We start from the raw sequence: 21086 nt of genomic DNA on the forward strand, positions 1-21086 counted from the left end.
AAAGCATAATTCTGTCACTATAAAAATCCCTGGTAAGACCTCACCTTGAGTATGGAGTGCAGTTCTGGGGACCGATCGCTAAAAAACATATAGCAGAACTAGAAAAAGTTCAGAGAAGGGCCACAAAACTAATAAGGGGAAAGGAGCATTTAAGCTATGAGGAGAGGCTAGCCAAACTGGGTCTGTTTTCTTTAGAAAAAAGGCGCTTGAGAAGTGACCTGATTACTTTATATAAATATATTCAAGGCCCATATACAGAGATGACAGAAGCTCTGTTTATTTCAAGAAAATTGTTTGTGACAAGAGGTCACAATTGACGGTTGGAAGAAAGGAGATTTAATCTCCTGCAACGGAAAGGTTTTTTACTGTAAGAGCAATAAAATTCTGGAACTCATTACCAAAGGAGGTAGTGAATGCCAATACCCTAGATACATTTAAAAATTGTTTGGATACATTTCTGTCTAGAAACAAAATTCATGGATATGATTGCTAGTATTAAATTGGTCAGCTTTTAGTGGGATTATTTAATCTTAACTGGAGCTTTTTGTAAGTATTTTAGATTTGTATAGGTTGAAATAGATGGACTTCGGTCTTTTTTCACCCTCATCTACTATGTTACTATGTTTGTGCCTCTACATAAATGTTAACACAAAAAAAATAAATAATGTAACTCCCCCATCAAACCATTAACCCATAAACTGTCATAACATTTATGCTTACCTGATAAATTCCTTTCTCCTGTAGTGTAGTCAGTCCACGGGTCATCCATTACTTATGGGATATTAACTCCTCCCCAACAGGAAGTGCAAGAGGATCACCCAAGCAGAGCTGCTATATAGCTCCTCCCCTCTACGTCATACCCAGTCATTCGACCGAAACCAAACGAGAAAGGAGAAACTATAGGGTGCAGTGGTGACTGGAATTTAATTTAAATTTAAGACCTGCCATAAAAAACAGGGCGGGCCGTGGACTGACTACACTACAGGAGAAAGGAATTTATCAGGTAAGCATAAATTATGTTTTCTCCTGTTAAGTGTAGTCAGTCCACGGGTCATCCATTACTTATGGGATACCAATACCAAAGCTAGAAGTACACGGATGACGGGAGGGAAAGGCAGGATCTTTACACAGAAGGAACCACTGCCTGAAGAACCTTTCTCCCAAAAACAGCCTCAGAAGAAGCAAAAGTGTCAAATTTGTAAAATTTGGAAAAAGTATGAAGAGAAGACCAAGTTGCAGCCTTGCAAATCTGTTCAACAGAGGCCTCATTCTTAAAGGCCCACGTGGAAGCCACAGCTCTCGTAGAATGAGCTGTAATTCTTTCAGGAGGCTGCTGTCCAGCAGTCTCATAGGCTAAACGTATTATGCTACAAAGCCAAAAAGAGAGAGAGGTAGCAGATGCTTTTTGACCTCTCCTCTGACCAGAATAAACTACAAACAGGGAAGATGTTTGGCGAAAATCTTTAGTTGCCTGTAAATAAAATTTCAAGGTACGAACTACGTCTAGATTGTGTAGAAGTCGTTCCTTCTTTGAAGAAGGGTTAGGGCACAATGATGGAACAACAATCTCTTGATAGATATTCTTGTTAGTGACTACCTTAGGTAAGAACCCAGGTTTAGTACGCAGAACTACCTTGTCTGAATGAAAAATCAGATAAGGAGATTCACAATGTAAAGCTGATAACTCAGAGACTCTACGAGCCGAGGAAATAGCCATTAGAAACAGAACTTTCCAAGATAACAGCTTGATATCAATGGAATGAAGGGGTTCAAACGGAACACCCTGTAAAACATTAAGAACTAAGTTTAAGCTCCACGGTGGAGCAACAGTCTTAAACACAGGCTTAATCCTGGCCAAAGCCTGACAAAAAGCCTGAACGTCTGGAACTTCTGACAGACGTTTGTGTAAAAGGATGGACAGAGCTGAGATCTGTCCCTTTAAAGAACTTGCAGATAAACCCTTTTCTAAACCTTCTTGTAGAAAAGACAATATCCTAGGAATCCTAACCTTACTCCATGAGTAACTCTTGGATTCGCACCAGTGTAAATATTTACGCCATATTTTGTGGTAAATTTTCCTGGTAACAGGTTTCCTAGCCTGTATTAAGGTGTCAATTACTGACTCCGAAAATCCACGCTTTGATAAAATCAAGCGTTCAATCTCCATGCAGTCAGCTTCAGAGAAATTAGATTTTGATGTTTGAAAGGACCCTGAATTAGAAGGTCCTGTCTCAGAGGCAGAGACCAAGGTGGACAGGATGACATGTCCACTAGATCTGCATACCAGGTCCTGCGTGGCCACGCAGGCGCTATTAGAATCACCAATGCTTTCTCCTGTTTGATCCTGGCAATCAATCGAGGAAGCATCGGGAATGGTGGAAACACATAAGCCATCTTGAAGGTCCAGGGTGCTGTCAAAGCATCTATCAGGACCGCTCCCGGGTCCCTGGACCTGGACCCGTAACAAGGGAGCTTGGCGTTCTGGCGAGACGCCATGAGATCCATATCTGGTTTGCCCCAACGTTGAAGTATTTGGGCAAAGACCTCCGGATGAAGTTCCCACTCCCCCGGATGAAAAGTCTGGCGACTTAGGAAATCCGCCTCCCAGTTCTCCACGCCTGGGATGTGGATCGCTGACAGGTGGCAAGAGTGAGACTCTGCCCAGCGAATTATCTTTGATACTTCCATCATCGCTAGGGAACTCCTTGTCCCTCCCTGATGGTTGATGTAAGCCACAGTCGTGATGTTGTCCGACTGAAACCTGATGAACCTCAGAGTTGCTAACTGAGGCCAAGCCAGAAGGGCATTGAGAACTGCTCTCAATTCCAGAATGTTTATTGGAAGGAGACTCTCCTCCTGAGTCCATGATCCCTGAGCCTTCAGGGAATTCCAGACAGCGCCCCAACCTAGCAGGCTGGCGTCTGTTGTTACAATTGTCCAGTCTGGCCTGCTGAAGGGCATCCCCCTGGACAGATGTGGCCGAGAAAGCCACCATAGAAGAGAATCTCTGGTCTCTTGATCCAGATTCAGCATGTTAAGCAATTTAGATTTAGAAGTCACATCAGCTGACCAGGATTTTAGCTACAGCGCTCTGCGCGCCTGAATGGCGAATCCGGAATTCTTAGCCATAAGTTTAGTTAAATGTACCACGGCATCAGAAATAAATGAATTAGCTAGCTTTAGGGCTTTAAGCTTGTGTGTAATCTCATCCAATGGAGCTGTGTCAAGGGTCTCTTCCAGAGACTCAAACCAAAATGCTGCCGCAGCCGTGACAGGCGCAATGCATGCAAGGGGTTGCAATATAAAACCTTGTTGAACAAACATTTTCTTAAGGTAACCCTCTAACTTTTTATCCATTGGATCTGAAAAGGCACAGCTATCCTCCACCGGGATAGTGGTACGCTTAGCTAAAGTAGAAACTGCTCCCTCCACCTTAGGGACAGTTTGCCATAAGTCCTGTGTGGTGGCATCTATTGGAAACATTTTTCTAAATATAGGAGGGGGGGAAAAGGGCACACCTGGCCTATCCCACTCCTTAGTAATAATTTCTGTAAGTCTCTTAGGTATAGGAAAGACGTCAGTACACGCCGGTACCGCATAGTATCTATCCAGCCTACATAATTTCTCTGGGATTGCAACCGTGTTACAATCATTCAGAGCCGCTAATACCTCCCCTAATAATACACAGAGGTTTTCAAGCTTAAATTTAAAATTTGAAATGTCTGAGTCCAGTCTATTTGGATCAGATCCGTCACCCACAGAATGAAGCTCTCCGTCTTCATGTTCTGCCACTTGTGACGCAGTATCAGACATGGCTCTAACATTATCAGCGTACTCTGTTCTCACCCCAGAGTGGTCGCGTTTACCTCTAAGTTCTGGTAATTTAGATAAAACTTCAGTCATAACATTAGCCATGTCTTGTAAAGTGATTTGTAATGGCCGCCCTGATGTACTTGGCGTAGTATCACGCACCTCCTGAGCGGGAGATGCAGGTACTGACACGTGAGGAGAGTTAGTCGGCATAACTTTCCCCTCGTTGTCTGGTGAATTTTTCTTAAAATGTACAGATTGACTTTTATTTAAAGTAGCATCAATGCAATTAGTACACAAATTTCTATTGGGCTCCACATTGGCTTTTGAACATATTGCACAAAGAGATTCCTCTATGTCAGACATGTTAAAACAAACTAGCAATTAGACTAGCAAGCTTGGAAAATACTTTTCAAATAAATTTGCAAGCAATATAAAAAACGTTACTGTGCCTTTAAGAAGCACACAAAAACTGTAACAGTTGAATAACAATGAACCGGATTAGTTATAGAAACCAAATTTTCACAGCAAATGCATAAATTTAGCAAAGGATTGCACTCATTAGCAATGGATGATTAACCCTTAATATCAGAAAAACTGATAACAATTGAAAATATAAGCGTTTTTATCACAGTCAAAGCACAGTCTCACAGGTCTGCTGTGAGTGATTACCTCCCTCAAAACTAGTTTTGAGGACCCCTGAGCTCTGTAGAGACGTCCTGGATCATGCAGGGAGAAGAAGGCAGACTGTGACTGAATTTCTAATGCGTAGTAAAAGCGCCAAAATAGGCCCCTCCCACTCACAATACAACAGTGAGGGAAGCTCAGTAAACTGTTTTAATTCAAAACAAACGACAGCCATGTGGAAAATAACGCCCAAAACAATTTTTCACCAAGTACCTCAGATAATTAAACGATTTAACATGCCAGCAAACGTTTAAAATCTAATTTATGAAATGTCATTAAAAAGCCTGCTGCTAGTCGCTCACACTGCAAGTTAGGCTAAAAGTTATATGCATACAGTATTTTCCCAGTGAAGTGCCATTCCCCAGAAATACTTAAGTGTAAACATACATACATATCAGCCTGATACCAGTTGCTACTACTGCATTTAAGGCTGTACTTACATTATATCGGTATTAGCAGTATTTTCTCAGTCAATTCCATTCCTTAGAAAATAATATACTTCAACATACCTTTTTGCAGGTGAACCTGCCCGCTGTCCCCTGTTCTGAAGTTACCTCACTCCTCAGAAGGGCCGAGAACAGCAAATGGATCTTAGTTACGTCCGCTAAGATCATACACAAAACTCAGGTAGATTCTTCTTCAAATGCTGCCTGAGAAAAAACAACACACTCCGGTGCCGTTTAAAATAACAAACTTTTGATTTAAGAAATAAAACTAAGTTTAATAACCACAGTCCTCTCACACATCCTATCTATTAGTTGGGTGCAAGAGAATGACTGGGTATGACGTAGAGGGGAGGATCTATATAGCAGCTCTGCTTGGGTGATCCTCTTGCACTTCCTGTTGGGGAGGAGTTAATATCCCATAAGTAATGGATGACCCGTGGACTGACTACACTTAACAGGAGAAAACTCTATTAACCCTCTAACCCCCACTACGATAAATCCCCCCTAACTACTAGGACCCGTAAACTAGAATAACACGTTACGAAAAAGAGTACTGCAAAAAAGCTCCCATAGAAAAATAAAAACACTCCACTATATTCATCATCCAAAGACTTTTTAACTCCAGCAAAATCTTGATCCAGCTTTTACTCTTATGATCCATTTTCAGGGTTTGATTTTTAAATCAACCAAAAGGACCAATAACTGTTCTTATGAAATGATTAAAATAAAAGGGACAGACTATTTCAATTTTTTTATTATTTAAAAAGATGGATAATCCTTTTAATACCCATCTCCCAGTTTTGCATAAACACAATTACATTAATATACTTTCTCTTGTAAGATGTATCGAGTCCACGGATTCATCCTTACTTGTGGGATATTCTCCTTCCCAACAGGAAGTGGTAAAGAGAGCACCCACAGCAGAGCTGTCTATATAGCTCCCCCCTTAGCTCCACCCCCCCTAGTCATTCTCTTTGCCTACTCTAAGAAACTAGGAAGGGCAGAGCGAGTGTGGTGACAAAAATGTTAGTTTTTTATTTCTCAAGCAAAAGTTTATTTTAAATGGTACCGGTGTGTACTATTTACTCTCTGGCAGAAAAGGGATGAAGATTTCTGCAAGGAGGATTATGATCTTAGCACTTTGTAACTAAGATCCACTGCTGTTCTCACAAGAGCTGAAGAGTACAGGAAAACTTCAGTTGGGGGAATGGTTTGCATGCTATGCTGCATTTGAGGTATGTTCAGTCTATATTTTTTCTAGACAGACTGTGTTAATTCTAGAAAAGGCTGGCAATATCCCCATGAGGGAAGGGTAAGCTGTATTCAGACACTTTGATAGGAATTTCAGCTTGCTTGAAGGGCTCATAAGTTACTGGTGACACCGTTAGGAAAAAACATTTTTTGTTTGTTCAGTAAATGATGCAATTATAACGTTTTTTTGAAGGGACTTAAGGGGTCATTGTGGCTTGTTTTAGGTTTTTTTTAACCCACATGGTTAATTAAGAGACACTCAGGTGTTTTTCTAATAGGCCTCAAAACATCGAGTGAGGTGTGAGGGGCCTATTTTCGCGCCTCAGTTGCGCAGTTTCTTTTCCTTAGAGACATCCAACTGCTTCTCCAGTGGTTCCTGCTGTATTTGAGGGCTGTAAAGGAGGTTTTTCCCCCACAAATCGTTCTGAAGGGCAGGTAGGCACCACAGCAGAGCTGTGGCAAGGTGCTGAAAGTCTTTTTTACCGGTTTTGACGTTTTTTCAATCCGGTTTTGCCATTAAGGGGTTAATTGTTTATTTGCATAGCTGTGCAAAGTTACTAAGGCTGTAAGATACTACTGTAAAAATTTTGTTAAGTTTACTGCTTTTTTACACTGTTTTGCAGAACTTGTGCAGCTTTTTTTCTCTTAAAGGCACAGTACCGTTTTATTTCTAAGTGTTATTTACTTTGATTACAGTGTTTTCCAAGCTTGCTTGTTACATTACTAGCCTGTTTAACATGTCTGACACCAAGGAAAATCCTTGTTCAATATGTTTGGAAGCCATTGTGGAACCCCCTCTTAGAATGTGTCCCAATTGTACTGATATGTCTATAAATTATAAAGAACATACCAGTAACGCCCGCACAAGTGACGCCAAGTACCTCTAGTTCGTCAAATTCATTTACTTTACAAGACATGGCCACAGTTATGAATACAACCCTCACAGAGGTTTTATCCAAACTGCCTGGTTTACAAGGAAAGCGGGACAGCTCTTGGTTAAGGAAAAATGCTGAGCCGTCTCATGCTTTAGTAGCCGTATCTGATATGCCCTCACAATGCTCTGAAAGGGTGAGGGATTTGTTATCTGAGGGAGAAATTTCTGATTCAGGAAAGACGCTTCCTCAGACAGATTCTGATATGACGGCCTTTAAATTTAAGCTTGAACACCTCCGCTTATTGCTTAGGGAGGTATTAGCAACTCTAGATGATTGTGACCCTATAGTGGTCCCAGAGAAATTGTGTAAAATGGATAAATACTTAGAGGTTCCTGTTTATACTGATGTTTTCCAGCCCGTAAGAGGATTGTGAATATTATTGCTAAGGAGTGGGATAGACCAGGTATTCCGTTAACTCCCCCTCCTGTTTTTAAGAAAATGTTTCCCATATCTGACACCATAAGGGACTCATGGCCGACAGTTCCTAAGGTGGAGGGAGCTATTTCTACTCTGTCTAAGCGTACAACTATACCTATCGAAGATAGTTGTGCTTTCAAAGATCCTATGGATAAAAAATTAGAGGGTCTCTTGAAGAAAATTTTTGTTCATCAAGGTTTTTCTCTCCAACCTATTGCGTGCATTGTTCCTGTAACAACTGCAGCTGCTTTCTGGTTTGAGGCTCTAGAGGAGGCTCTTCAAATGGAGACTCCATTAGAAGAGATTATGGACAGAATTAAGGCCCTTAAGTTGGCAAATTCTTTTATTACAGATGCCGCATTTCAACTGGCTAAATTAGCGGCAAAGAATTCAGGTTTTGCCATTTTAGCACGCAGGGCGTTATGGCTTAAGTCCTGGTCTGCTGATGTGTCATCTAAATCTAAACTTTTGAACATTCCTTTCAAAGGTAAGACCCTATTCGGGCCTGAACTGAAAGAGATTATTTCAGACATCACTGGAGGGAAAGGTCATGCCCTCCCTCAGGATAGATCAAGTAAGATGAGGACCAAACAGAATAATTTTTCTTCCTTCCGGAACTTTAAGAGTGGTCCCGCTTCAGCTTCCTCTACTGCAAAGCAAGAGGGGAATTTTGCCCAATCCAAGTCAGTCTGGAGACCTAACCAGGCTTGGAACAAAGGTAAACAGGCCAAGAAGCCTGCAGCTGCTTCTAAAACAGCATGAAGGGGTAGCCCCCGATCCGGGACTGGATCTAGTAGGGGGTAGACTCCTCTCTTCGCTCAGGCTTGGGCGAGAGATGTTCACGATCCCTGGGCTTTAGAAATTGTGTCCCAGGGGTATCTTCTGGAATTCAAAGACTCCCTTCCAAGGGGGAGATTTCACATTTCTCGATTGTCTGTAAACCAGACAAAGAGAGAGGCGTTCTTACGCTGTGTAGAAGACCTACATACCATGGGGGTGATCCGCCCAGTCCCAATAGAGGAACAGGGGCTAGGGTTTTATTCAAACCTGTTTGTGGTTCCCAAAAAAGAGGGAACTTTCAGACCAATCTTGGATCTCAAAATTCTAAACAAGTTCCTCAAGGTTCCATTATTCAAGATGGAGACTATTCGGACTATTCTACCTCTGATCCAGGAGGGTCAATAGATGACTACCGTGGACTTAAAGGATGCGTATCTACACATCCCTATTCACAGAGATCATCATCAATTTCTCAGATTCGCCTTTCTTAACAGGCATTACCAGTTTGTGGCCCTTCCCTTCGGGTTGGCCACGGCTCCCAGAATTTTCACAAAAGTGCTAGGGTCCCTTCTGGCAGTTCTGCGACCACGGGGCATAGCAGTGGCGCCTTATCTAGACAACATCTTAATTCAGGCATCGACTTTCCAGCTAGCCAAGTCTCACACGGACATCGTGATGGCTTTTCTGAGAGCTCACGGGTGGAATGTGAACATAAAAAAGAGTTCTCTCTTCCCTCTTACAAGAGTTTCCTTCTTAGGGACTCTGATAGACTCGGTAGAAATGAAAATATTTCTGACGAAGGTCAGAAAATTAAAACTCTTAACCACTTGCCGAGCTCTTCATTCCATTCCTCGGCCATCAGTGGCTCAGTGTATGGAGGTAATCGGACTCATGGTAGCGGCAATAGACATAGTTCCTTTTGCCCGCCTACACCTCAGACCACTGCAACTATGCATGCTCAAACAGTGGAATGGGGATTATGCAGATTTATCTCCTCAACTGCATCTGGACCAGGGGACCAGAGACTCTCTTCTCTGGTGGTTGTCTCAGGACCACCTGTCTCAGGGAATGTGTTTCCGCAGGCCAGAGTGGCTCATTGTAACGACAGATGCCAGCCTGCTAGGCTAGGGTGCAGTCTGGAACTCCCTGAAAGCACAGGGCTTATGGTCTCGGGTGGAATCTGTTCTCCCGATAAATATTCTAGAACTGAGAGCGATATTCAATGCTCTTCAGGCGTTGCCTCAGCTTGCTGCGTCCAGATTCATCAGATTTCAGTCGGACAACATCATGACTGTAACTTATATCAATCATCAAGGAGGAACAAGGAGTCCTCTAGCGATGATGGAGGTAAGCAAAATAATCCGGTGGGCAGAGGATCACTCTTGCCATCTCTCAGCAATCCACATCCCAGGGGTAGAGAACTGGGAGGCGGATTTTCTAAGTCGTCAGACTTTTCATCTGGGGGAGTGGGAACGCCATCCGGAGGTATTTGCCCAGCTGATTCAGCTATGGGGCACACCAGAATTTGATCTGATGGCATCTCGTCAGAATGCCAAACTTCCTTGTTACGGGTCCAGGTCCCGGGATCCCAAGGCGGTACTGATGGATGCTCTAGCAGTGCCTTGGTCCTTCAATCTGGCCTATGTATTTCCACCGTTTCCTCTCCTCCCACGTCTGGTTGTCAGAATCAGGCAGGAGAGAGCTTCGGTATTTCTGATAGCACCTGCGTGGCCACGCAGGATTTGGTATGCAGACCTAGTGGACATGTCCTCGGTTCCACCGTGGACTCTGCCAATGAGGCGGGACCTTCTAATTCAAGGTCCGTTCACGCATCCAAATCTAATTTCTCTGCATCTGACTGCTTGGAGATTGAACGCCTGATTCTATTAAAGTGTGGTTTCTCTGAGTCGGTCAATGATACCCTGATTCAGGCTAGTAAGCCTGTCACCTGGAAGATCTAGCATAAGATTTGGCGCAAATATCTTTATTGGTGTGAATCCAAAGGTTACTCGTGGAGTAAGATTAGGATTCCTAGAATATTGTCTTTTCTCCAAGAAGGTTTGGAGAAGGGATTATCTGCTAGTTCCCTAAAAGGACAAATATCTGCTTTGTCTATTCTACTACACAAACGTCTGGCAGATGTCCCAGACGTTCAAGTATTTAGTCAGGCTTTGGTCAGAATCAAGCCAGTATTTAAACCTGTTGCTCCGCCATGGAGCCTAAACTTAGTTCTTAAAGTTCTTCAAGGGGTTCCGTTTGAACCTATGCATTCCATAGATATTAAGCTTCTATCTTGGAAAGTTTTGTTTTTAGTAGCTATCTCTTCGGCTCAAAGAGTTTCTGAGCTATCTGCTTTACAATGCGATTCCCCTTACCTTGTTTTACATGCAGATAAGGTGGTTTTGCATACCAAACCTGGGTTTCTTCCTAAGGTTGTTTCTAATAACAATATCAATCAAGAGATTGTTGTTTCTTCTCTGTGTCCTAATCCTTCATCAAAGAAGGAACGTCTGTTACACAATCTTGATGTGGTTCGTGCTTTAAAGTTCTACTTACAAGCAACTAAAGATTTCCGTCAAACATCTTCATTGTTTGTTGTTTTTTCTGGTAAACGGAGAGGTCAAAGGGCTACGGCTACCTCTCTTTCCTTTTGGCTGAAAAGCATCATCCGTTTGGCCTATGAGACTGCTGGACAACAGCCTCCTGAAAGTAATACTGCTCATTCTACTAGAGCTGTGGCTTCCACATGGGCTTTTAAGAATGAGGCTTCTGTTGAACAGATTTGTAAGGCGGCGACTTGGTCTTCGCTTCATACTTTTTCCAAATTTTACAAATTTGATACTTTTGCTTCTTCAGAAGCTATTTTTGGGAGACAGGTTCTACAAGCAGTGGTGCCTTCTGTTTAAGGTCCCTGTCTTGTCCCTCCCTTCATCCGTGTCCTAAAGCTTTGGTATTGGTATCCCACAAGTAAGGATAAATCCGTGGACTCGATACATCTTACAAGAGAAAACATAATTTATGCTTACCTGATAAATTTATTTCTCTTGTGATGTATCGAGTCCACGGCCCGCCCTGTTTTTTAAGACAGGCATATATATTTTTATTTTAAAACTTTCAGTCACCACTGCACCCTATAGTTTATCCTTTTTCTTCCTAGCCTTCGGTTTAATGACTGGGGGTGGAGCTTAGGGGGGAGCTATATAGACAGCTCTGCTGTGGGTGCTCTCTTTGCCACTTCCTGTTGGGAAGGAGAATATCCCACAAGTATTGGATGAATCCGTGGACTCGATACATCACAAGAGAAATAAATTTATCAGGTAAGCATAAATGATGTTTTTACCTCTGTGATTACCTTGTATCTAAGCCTCTGCAGACTGCCCACTTATCTCAGTACCATTTACAGACTTCCATTTTAGCCAATTAGTGCTGAATGAACCAGCAGTGTCTTGCTGTGAAAGGCTATAAAAATGCACTAAGATAAGAAGCTTTCTATAGTGGTTTAGAAACAGGCAGAAATTTAGAGGTGCAAAGGTTATAAAGTATATTAATATAACCATGTTGGTTGTGCAAAGCTTAGGAATGGGTAGTAAAGGCATTATCTGTCTTTTTAAAAATGAGTGTCCAAAAACACATTTTTAACTAGGGATGTGCATTAGTGTCATTTGACAACTAACGAATCGGGAAGATGACATCCAGCAGCGACATTTGGCGCTTTTCTGAGCCGGATTTCATCTTGTGAAAATGCAACAAACCCATTTTGTTAGCTGCCGAATTACCCAAATGCACATCCCTATTCTTAACCAATATCAGTGCAAATGTTAATGCTCTAAATATCGAGCTGCTTACCACCCCTTGTGCAATTGATGAGAATTAACTTGTAATTGAGTTCTTTCACGTGTATGATATAAATGTCTATATGCCTTCTGCCAGGTTTATTGTCTTATTGTTTGCAACACTTGAACCCAGAATAAAATATAGAATCCCATTAATATTTTGTCTATTATGATGTTAATATGCATTTAAGGACATTTAGTTCATGGTGAATCTATATATTGGTCTTTATTTCAAAAAGTTGACAGCAACTGCATTTTTGTAATGATCATCCTCAATCTTTTAGGCCTGTTATTCCCAAATGCTGAGTAGTAGATCTCAAATTTGTTTTTGTTTTTAAATTACCTGTGTACCTGTAGCTAGAAGTTGTGATATGACTGAGGAAAAAAACATATACATATTTGTTTTTAGCTTGCAAATATATTCAGAACTACTATAATGACTTTACGTGGAAAACAAACAAGTCATTAATTGATGCAAACATTGAAATTACACTGATAAATTGCACAAAACAAAATCACTTGGGGACACAGACATTGAAAAACCAACAAATTCAGTAGAATTACATAATAAACAAATGTATAATGCACTTGTTATACCACTTGAATATCAAAAGTTGCAGATTTGTGTGTGACAATTTTCAGTTAATTCCCTTTTCCCTGGCCCCTGTATCGTGACAGCCATCAACCAATCCCAAAATAATATATGCATATAATTTGAACTCTTGCACATGCTCAGAAGGAGCGGGTGTCTCAGAAAATGTGGATAAAAAAATATTGAGCACATTTTGATAATAGAAGTAAACTGAAACATTTTTTTGAGAACTGCATTACTGCATGAGTCATAAAAGTTTAATTTTAACTTCAATGGCCATTTAAGCTGCTAATAATATTGTCATGTGCGAGAGACCCTCTACTATAGACAACATATAATTGTAGTAAATTTCCACTTAATAATACCAAAGGGGGCAGACTGGCAATCATTTATAGGCTAGATTAAACATTGGGGTTACCATAGGGATTCCATATGTGACAACTGAACTTGTTCGGCTTGGAAGATGATTAAAATGAAATTTTGGAGGTCCTTGGAAGATTTTAGAATTCATAGGTAAACAATTTAAACCTGATTATAAATTGGCACAATACTGAAGATACATATCTTTTTAATTACAAAGTTTTTGCAAATACATTTGCTGTGACATTGCTCCCTGTGCCAATTAATGTTTTGGCCCATTTAGTAATACAGCTGAAGGACGAAGGAACTGTGTTTTCTTGCCGTACTGAATTAGAGACTTGTTATGCTTTAGTACACTTGGATAATGAATCTATTATATGAAGTCTATTTTGCAATGTTTTCTTATTAAATTGCAATTTACAGTATTATATCTGCTTTTTATTAAGAAAAATAACCAAGCAGACCCCATGTATATGTGTTAGATAAGTCAAAAACTTTTAATAGTTGCAAGATATCCTAGCAAGTTTAAACCAAGTTCAACTTTTAAAAGCCAATGAATATATTATGATACATTAGCAAGAAAAGTGATCCATGTGTTTTTTTTTTCAGGAAGCAGCTAATTTGAGCAATTGGAAGGATTTGTCTTAATAATCAGTATGCCTTTGTCTTGCATTTGTTTGCAGTGATGAACAGCGGGCTACATTAAGGCTACTTTACCTCATTAAAAACCATGTAGTACATAACACAACAGCACGCTGTGCAGCTGACAGCAGTGTTTAGACATCTGGAGAAATGCAGTTACCAGCTAGAAAATATATGCAGCTGGAATAGTAGTTTTTTTTTTTTTTAATAATCAGTAAGTTTTTAAATAGGTTATTTTTACCAGCAGAAATCTTACTAGACAGCCAATAGAAATTTATAATGGAATAATTAATTACAAGTCTTCTTTTGTACTTTGTATATAGCTATAATGGAAATAAAAAAGCATGTATTTTTAAATAACCAAAAAGGGGTAAATACATTTAAAGAATGCATAGCCAAAAATTCAGTTTGCAAATCTGTCTTGTAATAAATAGCAGTGTCCTATATCCATTGTGACAGTTCATTATATTTTAATCTCTGTTCTGGGATGGCTTTTTTTTTTTTGCTTGTCACTGCAAAATTGGTACATCATCCTGCATGTGTTGTGCATTACTATATATGATTAATTAAATTAAAGTTGCAGGATAAACAGAATCACAACTGAGTATGGGCTAGATTACAAGTGGCGTGCTATTTGCGATAAGCAATGTTGCAACCTCGTTAACTTGCGTGAGTATTACAGGTTGAAAGTAAACGCATTCGCTCAAGAGAAATTGGCACTCTTCAGGTTAGGGGCAAACAGAATTTGCACTTGTCAGGTTAGCGTGACTGAAGACCTTGCAAAAAAAAAAAAAAAAAAAGGTTAAGTGGAAAAAAAAAGTGTACCGAACACATCATAAATACATTAAAATAAACTTATTCATATAAATATTCATAACATTTTCATAAGGGTTAAAAGGTATATGGTATATGACAAGGTAACTGAATGAATAGGGCTATATTATATACATATAGGTATAAATATGTGTTTGTGGATATATATATATATATATGTGAATATGTTTGTGTGTATGTGTGTGTGTGTGTGTGTGTGTGTATGTATATATATATATATATATATATATATATATATATATATATATATATATATATATATATATATATATATATATATATATATATATATAAAATATATATATATATATATATATATATATATATATATATATATATATATATATATATATATAGTGAAGCAAATAGCGTCAGCACTTGTAGATAAAAAATTCCACTTTATTGAGGTAACAAACAAAGTTAAAAACAGCAGCGACATTTCGAGTCAACACAGACCCTTACTCATGCTATGGATTGTGGGAAATCACCTTCTTATATAGCACCTGTGTATTAATTAGCTTAATTTATCTATATACATTCTAATCTCCATTTTGGATTTTTACCCCCTAATTTTATTTTTCATCTTTTTTTAAACATTTTAATTTGACTGAAAATGAGCCCTGCTCCTGTGCAGGAATCCAATACAGGCATATAGCAGTAGGGGTGGGGGGCTGCTCCTTTCAGAAATGCTGTGCCTTGCTGATATCAAATACATTGTAGATGCAGTTAAGTTAACCCAGCAGCAGAGGGGAATGCATTTTTAGCCTTTTTGGCAGCCATGGGGTTAACTGCATCTGCTATGTATTTGAGCCGTTTCTCAGAGAGCAGGAGATTGTGTGGGAGGTTCCATAATGATTACATACCCTAAGTGTCAGACTGCAGACTTTCCTAGGGGGAAATATAAGTGGCTTTCCCTCCTCTTCAGTCTTCTGCATGGTTCCATAATGATTACATACCCTAAGTTTCAGACTGCAGAGGTCCCTAGGGGGAAATATAAGTACCTCTTCACATCTCCTGCATGGGCTCTGCTTTTAGATTTCAATAGCTTGATCGGATGCTGAGATCACAAACAGAAAGTGAAATAGACATTTTACAAATGTGTACTAAAACAACCACTAGATGGAGCTGGTTTGCAAGAAATCACATACAAATAATGCAGTACAGCCACTTCTGAGGGTTTTTTTTTTAGCAAAAAATTGCGACCTCTCGTGGTTTTTAAATCGCGGCAATTAATCACGGTTTAAAACCTAAACTGCGAAAAATCGTGCAGCCCTAAAATATATATATATATGTGTGTGTATATATGTGTAGTTGTACATATTTATACACACAGACATATATATATATATATACATACACACACGCACTACGTACATACTGTATATACACATGTATACACACTTTGAAGCCCTTTCCACTCAATTACCTTAATTTAAAATAATTTTTTCATAACGTGCTCAATTGAAGTATATGGAGCAAATGCGTTAGTCCTGAAGTTAGTGTACACCTGGTTTAAATGTTAAGTGAAAGTGCTAAATGGCACGCAACTTGTAATCTAGCCCTATGTGTGTTATGTTTCCACTGTAAAGAATGCTACACATTTAGTATACTGTTTAATAACGTGAATATAACATAAAATTGACCATGTATGAAACATAATTTGAGGGAATTATATTTTAACTTATCAAAGGAAAGAGAACGAAGTAAATTTGATAATAGAAGTAAATTGGAAAGTTGTTTAAAATTGTATGCTGTATAGGATCCAGTAAAGTTTAATTTTGAACTTACTTTCCCTTTAAAATGCAGTTATCCTGTACTTAAAGGGAGAGTAAATACATTTTATAAGCACAGTATTGAGGTTATTCCCCACCTCCCTCTAGTCATTGGTGCCGCCATGTTGCAGTCTACCTTTTCACTACATTCCAGATACCTGCAGTGTAACCATGGTTACATAGTGGCAGCACCCATGATTAGGGGGCGTTGCATGAAATGTATTTAGCATTTAGTGTCCCATACCTCCAAACATTTGTGGCTAAGGATGAGGGACACAGAAGGTTGATCGGAGCCTGTCACAATTTTGTTGGGAGGGATCATTGGTGGTTAGTTAGCGAATTGTGGGTGTTGCTGGGTGTTCCGTGGGTGGGGCTAAGAGAAATTCTGTAAAGAGGGACAATATGGCTGTCTCAGAGGGACAGATGTCAGAATCAGGGACTGTCCCTCTAAAAATGGGACAGTTTTGTATTTTAGAAGATAGTATGGACTAGATATGAAAACGTATATATAGATCACTGCATATGAAATTGCATTGCAGCAAATGGCTATTTTTGTGATTTTATGGAAGATAGTGTATACTCTCAGAAAGTATGTGTGTATGTGCATATGTATATACACATACAAATATTCTACCAGTAAAAAATGAAAATACATCTAATATTTGAGCTTATTTAACTGTTAACCATCTAATTTTATTTCTTTTTTTTTAGCACTGGATGGACCATACAAAACCCATCAAGAAACAAATAAAAAGTAAGTATATTGCAATTCTAATTCATTTAAAGTAACTTCATTTTTAAAGATGCAAAAATCTTTTTTTATTTTTTTTATTTTTTATATGTACTCTTTTATTCCCTGTCCGGCCACCTCTGCAAATGCCTTTTTTTTTCTCGAGGTTACGTTTCAACTCGTATCCAATCTGCATTGCAGCTGTATGGCATGACATTTTTTTTTTACATGAGATGTTTATCATAGGGTTCCGTCACTAGCCCTTTTCCGACCAATCAGAAAATACCAGTATTCACAGTTTTTTCCAAAAATATTTGACCTTTTGTAGTACATATTATTTTTTTTTTTTTTGTGGCTTGTCAAGGGATAATAGCATGCCATCAATTAAAGGGACACGAAACCCAACATTTTTCTTTCGTAACTCAGCTAGAGCTTTTAATTGTAAACAACTTGATTATATTATGTAATCTGCTTCGTTCTCTTGGCATCCTTTGTTGAAAAGTATACTTGGGTAGGCTCAGTAGCTGGGAGCTAGCTGCTGATTTGTGGCTGGTCATACCAGACTGCTGATGTGACATGGGGAACACACACATTCAGTCATAATACTGTCACAGTCAAAAGTACTCTGCTTATATTTTTTTTTTTAAAAACTGTGCCGGACCGTGCCGGTGTCATGTGACATGCCAAGCTATTGCCATGTGCTGTTTTAGATGTGCACTGTGCAGCACTGAATGCAAAGTCCTAACTCGGCATCCAGCCATTCCCACTGCATCATAAAAGGTCCTACTGGGGTTACCAATGTTACCAGGTAACTGCTCTGGTGGTAGGGATTGTTTCTGGGTAGGGCTGACTCTAGGCGCATGCAGCAGAAAGCTGGAGCGGCAAGCACGTGAGGATTTGAGCATATGTGCAGCTGCATACACTGCTCTCTTCAGTCTTGAGGCTGTGTGACTCATCTCACACTGTATCCATGCAGCCTTGGACAGACAGCATCCAGTCTGCTGGTCCCCTTAGCCCTGCTCTTTCTGCTGTGGCCCTAAGATCAACTAACTGAAGTTTGTTAGGGGAACAGTGCTTTGTAGAAAGGTGTCAGTGGGAAGAATAAGTGAGTGCACACACACCCCTCCCCATGCAGCATTGTCTAGTGCAGGGTGAGAGGGAACTTGTTTCTAGCAAAGAAGTGACATGTACTGCTGTGGCTGATGTATAGTGTCATGCTGATACTTCACACATTAATGTAAGGTTTATTTTTATAGTTTATATTTTCTCTCTGTCTCAGATTTTACAGCTTCCCATAGTAGTTCTGCTGTTCCAGTCAGTAAACTTATACTGCACCTCCATGCTTCCTCCTCAGTCTTTACCTAGCTTTGCTCCTGTTGCTGCCCTAAATCTCTTTAACCAGCTAACCTCACACCAGAATCACATTCAAAAGAATATTAAATGAATCCACAGTGGAGGAATTTATATATTTATTTACTTATTAGTACTGCTTAGGTTCAGTTTCAGATATTGCACTTTATTTCATTTTTTTAAAATGATTAGCTCAGCAGTGGATAATCCACTGCTGGGCTAATAATTAAAAAAAATAATTATTTAGTTGTTTTTTGGAATGTTGGGGTGGAGATCAAAAATGCATGGGGGGGGGGGGGGGGGGGCCCAAGAAAATTTTTGCCCAGGGTCCAGTCAATATTAAAGACGGCCCTGCTTGCAGGTCCTCTGTAAATACTTCACCAATGACGAAACTGGCTTCCTCCAATCACGGCTTCCCCCCCCCCCCCCCCCCCAGAGTGTCCATCTCGTGGGGCCCTGCTGTGATTGGAGGAAGGCGGTTTTGTCATTGGTGATGTATTTACAGAGGCCCTGCAGGCGGGGGATGCCGATCCGGCTTTGAAGAAGTAAAAGGTACGGTGCAATGTAAACTTTCATCAATGAAACTAATTGATGAAAGTTAACATTCACTTTAAGACCCGTTCTAATTTACTTCCATTATCAAATTTTGCACAGTTTTTATATATATACACAATTTCTAGGGAACAAGATCTTACTGAGCGTGTTCACAGGGTATATGTATACTAGTCTGTGATTGGGTAATGTCTGTTGCATGATACAGGGGGCCGGAAAATGGAAGAAAAAAAAATATCAGAAAAAAATCTGCTTATTTGAAATTCAGAGTAGGTGTTAAATTGTCTTTTTATTATGCACTTGTTAATTATGTAATTCTACTACATTGAGTGGTCCTTTTAAAGTTGTGGATAAACTGGAGTAATCTGCACTCAATTTCCCATCGGCTGCTTTTTTTTTTTTTTTTGTTCTGCAAAAAGCTGACAAAAAATATCTGGTACATGCTAATTTTTACACATTTACTTAATTTGTATATAGCAAATCCAGTTTTACTGGAATTATCACTATAGCATTCTTGGTGGCATAGCATATGCAAACATATGATTTGGAACACAGTAGGCAAGAACACAAGAAATTACTCAAACTGTGAAGAACAGTATGATTTTAAGTGTAAAATTCTGAACAAATGTAACTGGCCCTATATTAGAGAAATCTGATACTTGAGTTTGCCCATACAGCTACATTGTCGAGTTATTATCAGGGGTTTTTAGAAACTTTTGATTGTTTTAATAATAGAGAATATTGTACTTTGATCATATTTCCAATCTTTATACTTTTAGTTGTAATTTTATTTATGGTTGAGCATTCATCTTTCTATCTTCTGGTTGTTTCCCTTAAATAGAAGTAAAATCACATTTTAAAACTAGCATCTTATTTGATCATTTGAAATCATGTTTTACATGACCAAAAAAGAAAAACAAACAAACGATGTTTTAAAGCTCAGCTTTCTTTATGACAAAGTTTTACAGTTAAAGCAAAAGACTATGGCTGGTGAAAGCCATCACGGGTCACGTAGTCAACATTGATTTATTTATGTATATTATATATTCTATCTATTCCAACAGTACACACAAATGTGCTGACAAAGCAATGCAACTCCAAGACAGAATGAGGGATTATAAAACTTCCCAAGCAGCTTGTGTTGTGGTTTAAAGGGAAATGCTCCTTTAGTGAAAACAAATATGTTAAATTAATAGAAACATAAAAAGAAACAAACTGTGTAAAAACAGCAAACTACTTGTTTACTTATAAAATGAGCACATAGAATTTCTCATTTTAGCCACTGCCCCCAGGGAAATAGCTTTTAAACTTAACAAGAAACTCACACATTTCTCTTGTTAAGTGTATCCAGTCCACGGATCATCCATTACTTGTGGGATATTCTCCTTCCCAACAGGAAGTTGCAAGAGGATCACCCACAGCAGAGCTGCTATATAGCTCCTCCCCTCACTGCCATATCCAGTCATTCTCTTGCAACTCTCAACAAAGATGGACGTAGTAAGAGGAGTCTGGTGTATTATAGTTAGTTTTTTAACTTCAATCAAAAGTTTGTTATTTTTAAATGGTACCGGAGTGTACTGTTTCATCTCAGGCAGCATTAGAAGAAGAATCTGCCTGTGATTTCTATGATCTTAGCAGAAGTAACTAAGATACACTGCCGTTCTCACATATTCTGAGGAGTGAGGTAACTTCAGAGGGGGAATGGCGTGCAGGTTTTCCTGCAATAAGGTATGTGCAGTTAATATATTTCTAGGGATGGAATTTGCTAGAAAAATGCTGCTGATACCGGATTAATGTAAGTTAAGACTTAAATTCAGTGATAGCGACTGGTATCAGGCTTATTAACAGAGATACATACTCTTATAAAAGTGTAATATAAAACGTTTGCTGGCATGTTAATCGTTTTTATATATGTTTGGTGACAAAACTTATTGGGGCCTAGTTTTTTTTTCCACATGGCTGGCTTGATTTTTGCCTAGAAACAGTTTCCTGAAGCTTTCCACTGTTGCAATATGAGTGGGAAGGGCCTATTTTAGTGCTTTTCTGTGCAGCTAAAAATACTGACAGAGACATTCAGCTTCCCTCTGCATGATAG

General features: G+C 39.3%; 1 protein-coding gene across 1 annotated transcript in view; it reads left to right on the forward strand.

Annotated features, from left to right (window-relative positions):
- EPB41L4B (erythrocyte membrane protein band 4.1 like 4B) overlaps positions 1 to 21086 on the forward strand; it is a 433805-nt gene that overhangs the window by 207338 nt on the left and 205381 nt on the right. The window contains exon 3 of the mRNA XM_053714600.1: positions 17071 to 17113. Within this exon, the coding sequence (XP_053570575.1) occupies positions 17071 to 17113 (43 nt within the window). The remainder of the gene's footprint in view (positions 1 to 17070; positions 17114 to 21086) is intronic.

Source organism: Bombina bombina, chromosome 5 (assembly GCF_027579735.1).
Source record: "Bombina bombina isolate aBomBom1 chromosome 5, aBomBom1.pri, whole genome shotgun sequence".
Taxonomy (NCBI): domain Eukaryota; kingdom Metazoa; phylum Chordata; class Amphibia; order Anura; family Bombinatoridae; genus Bombina; species Bombina bombina.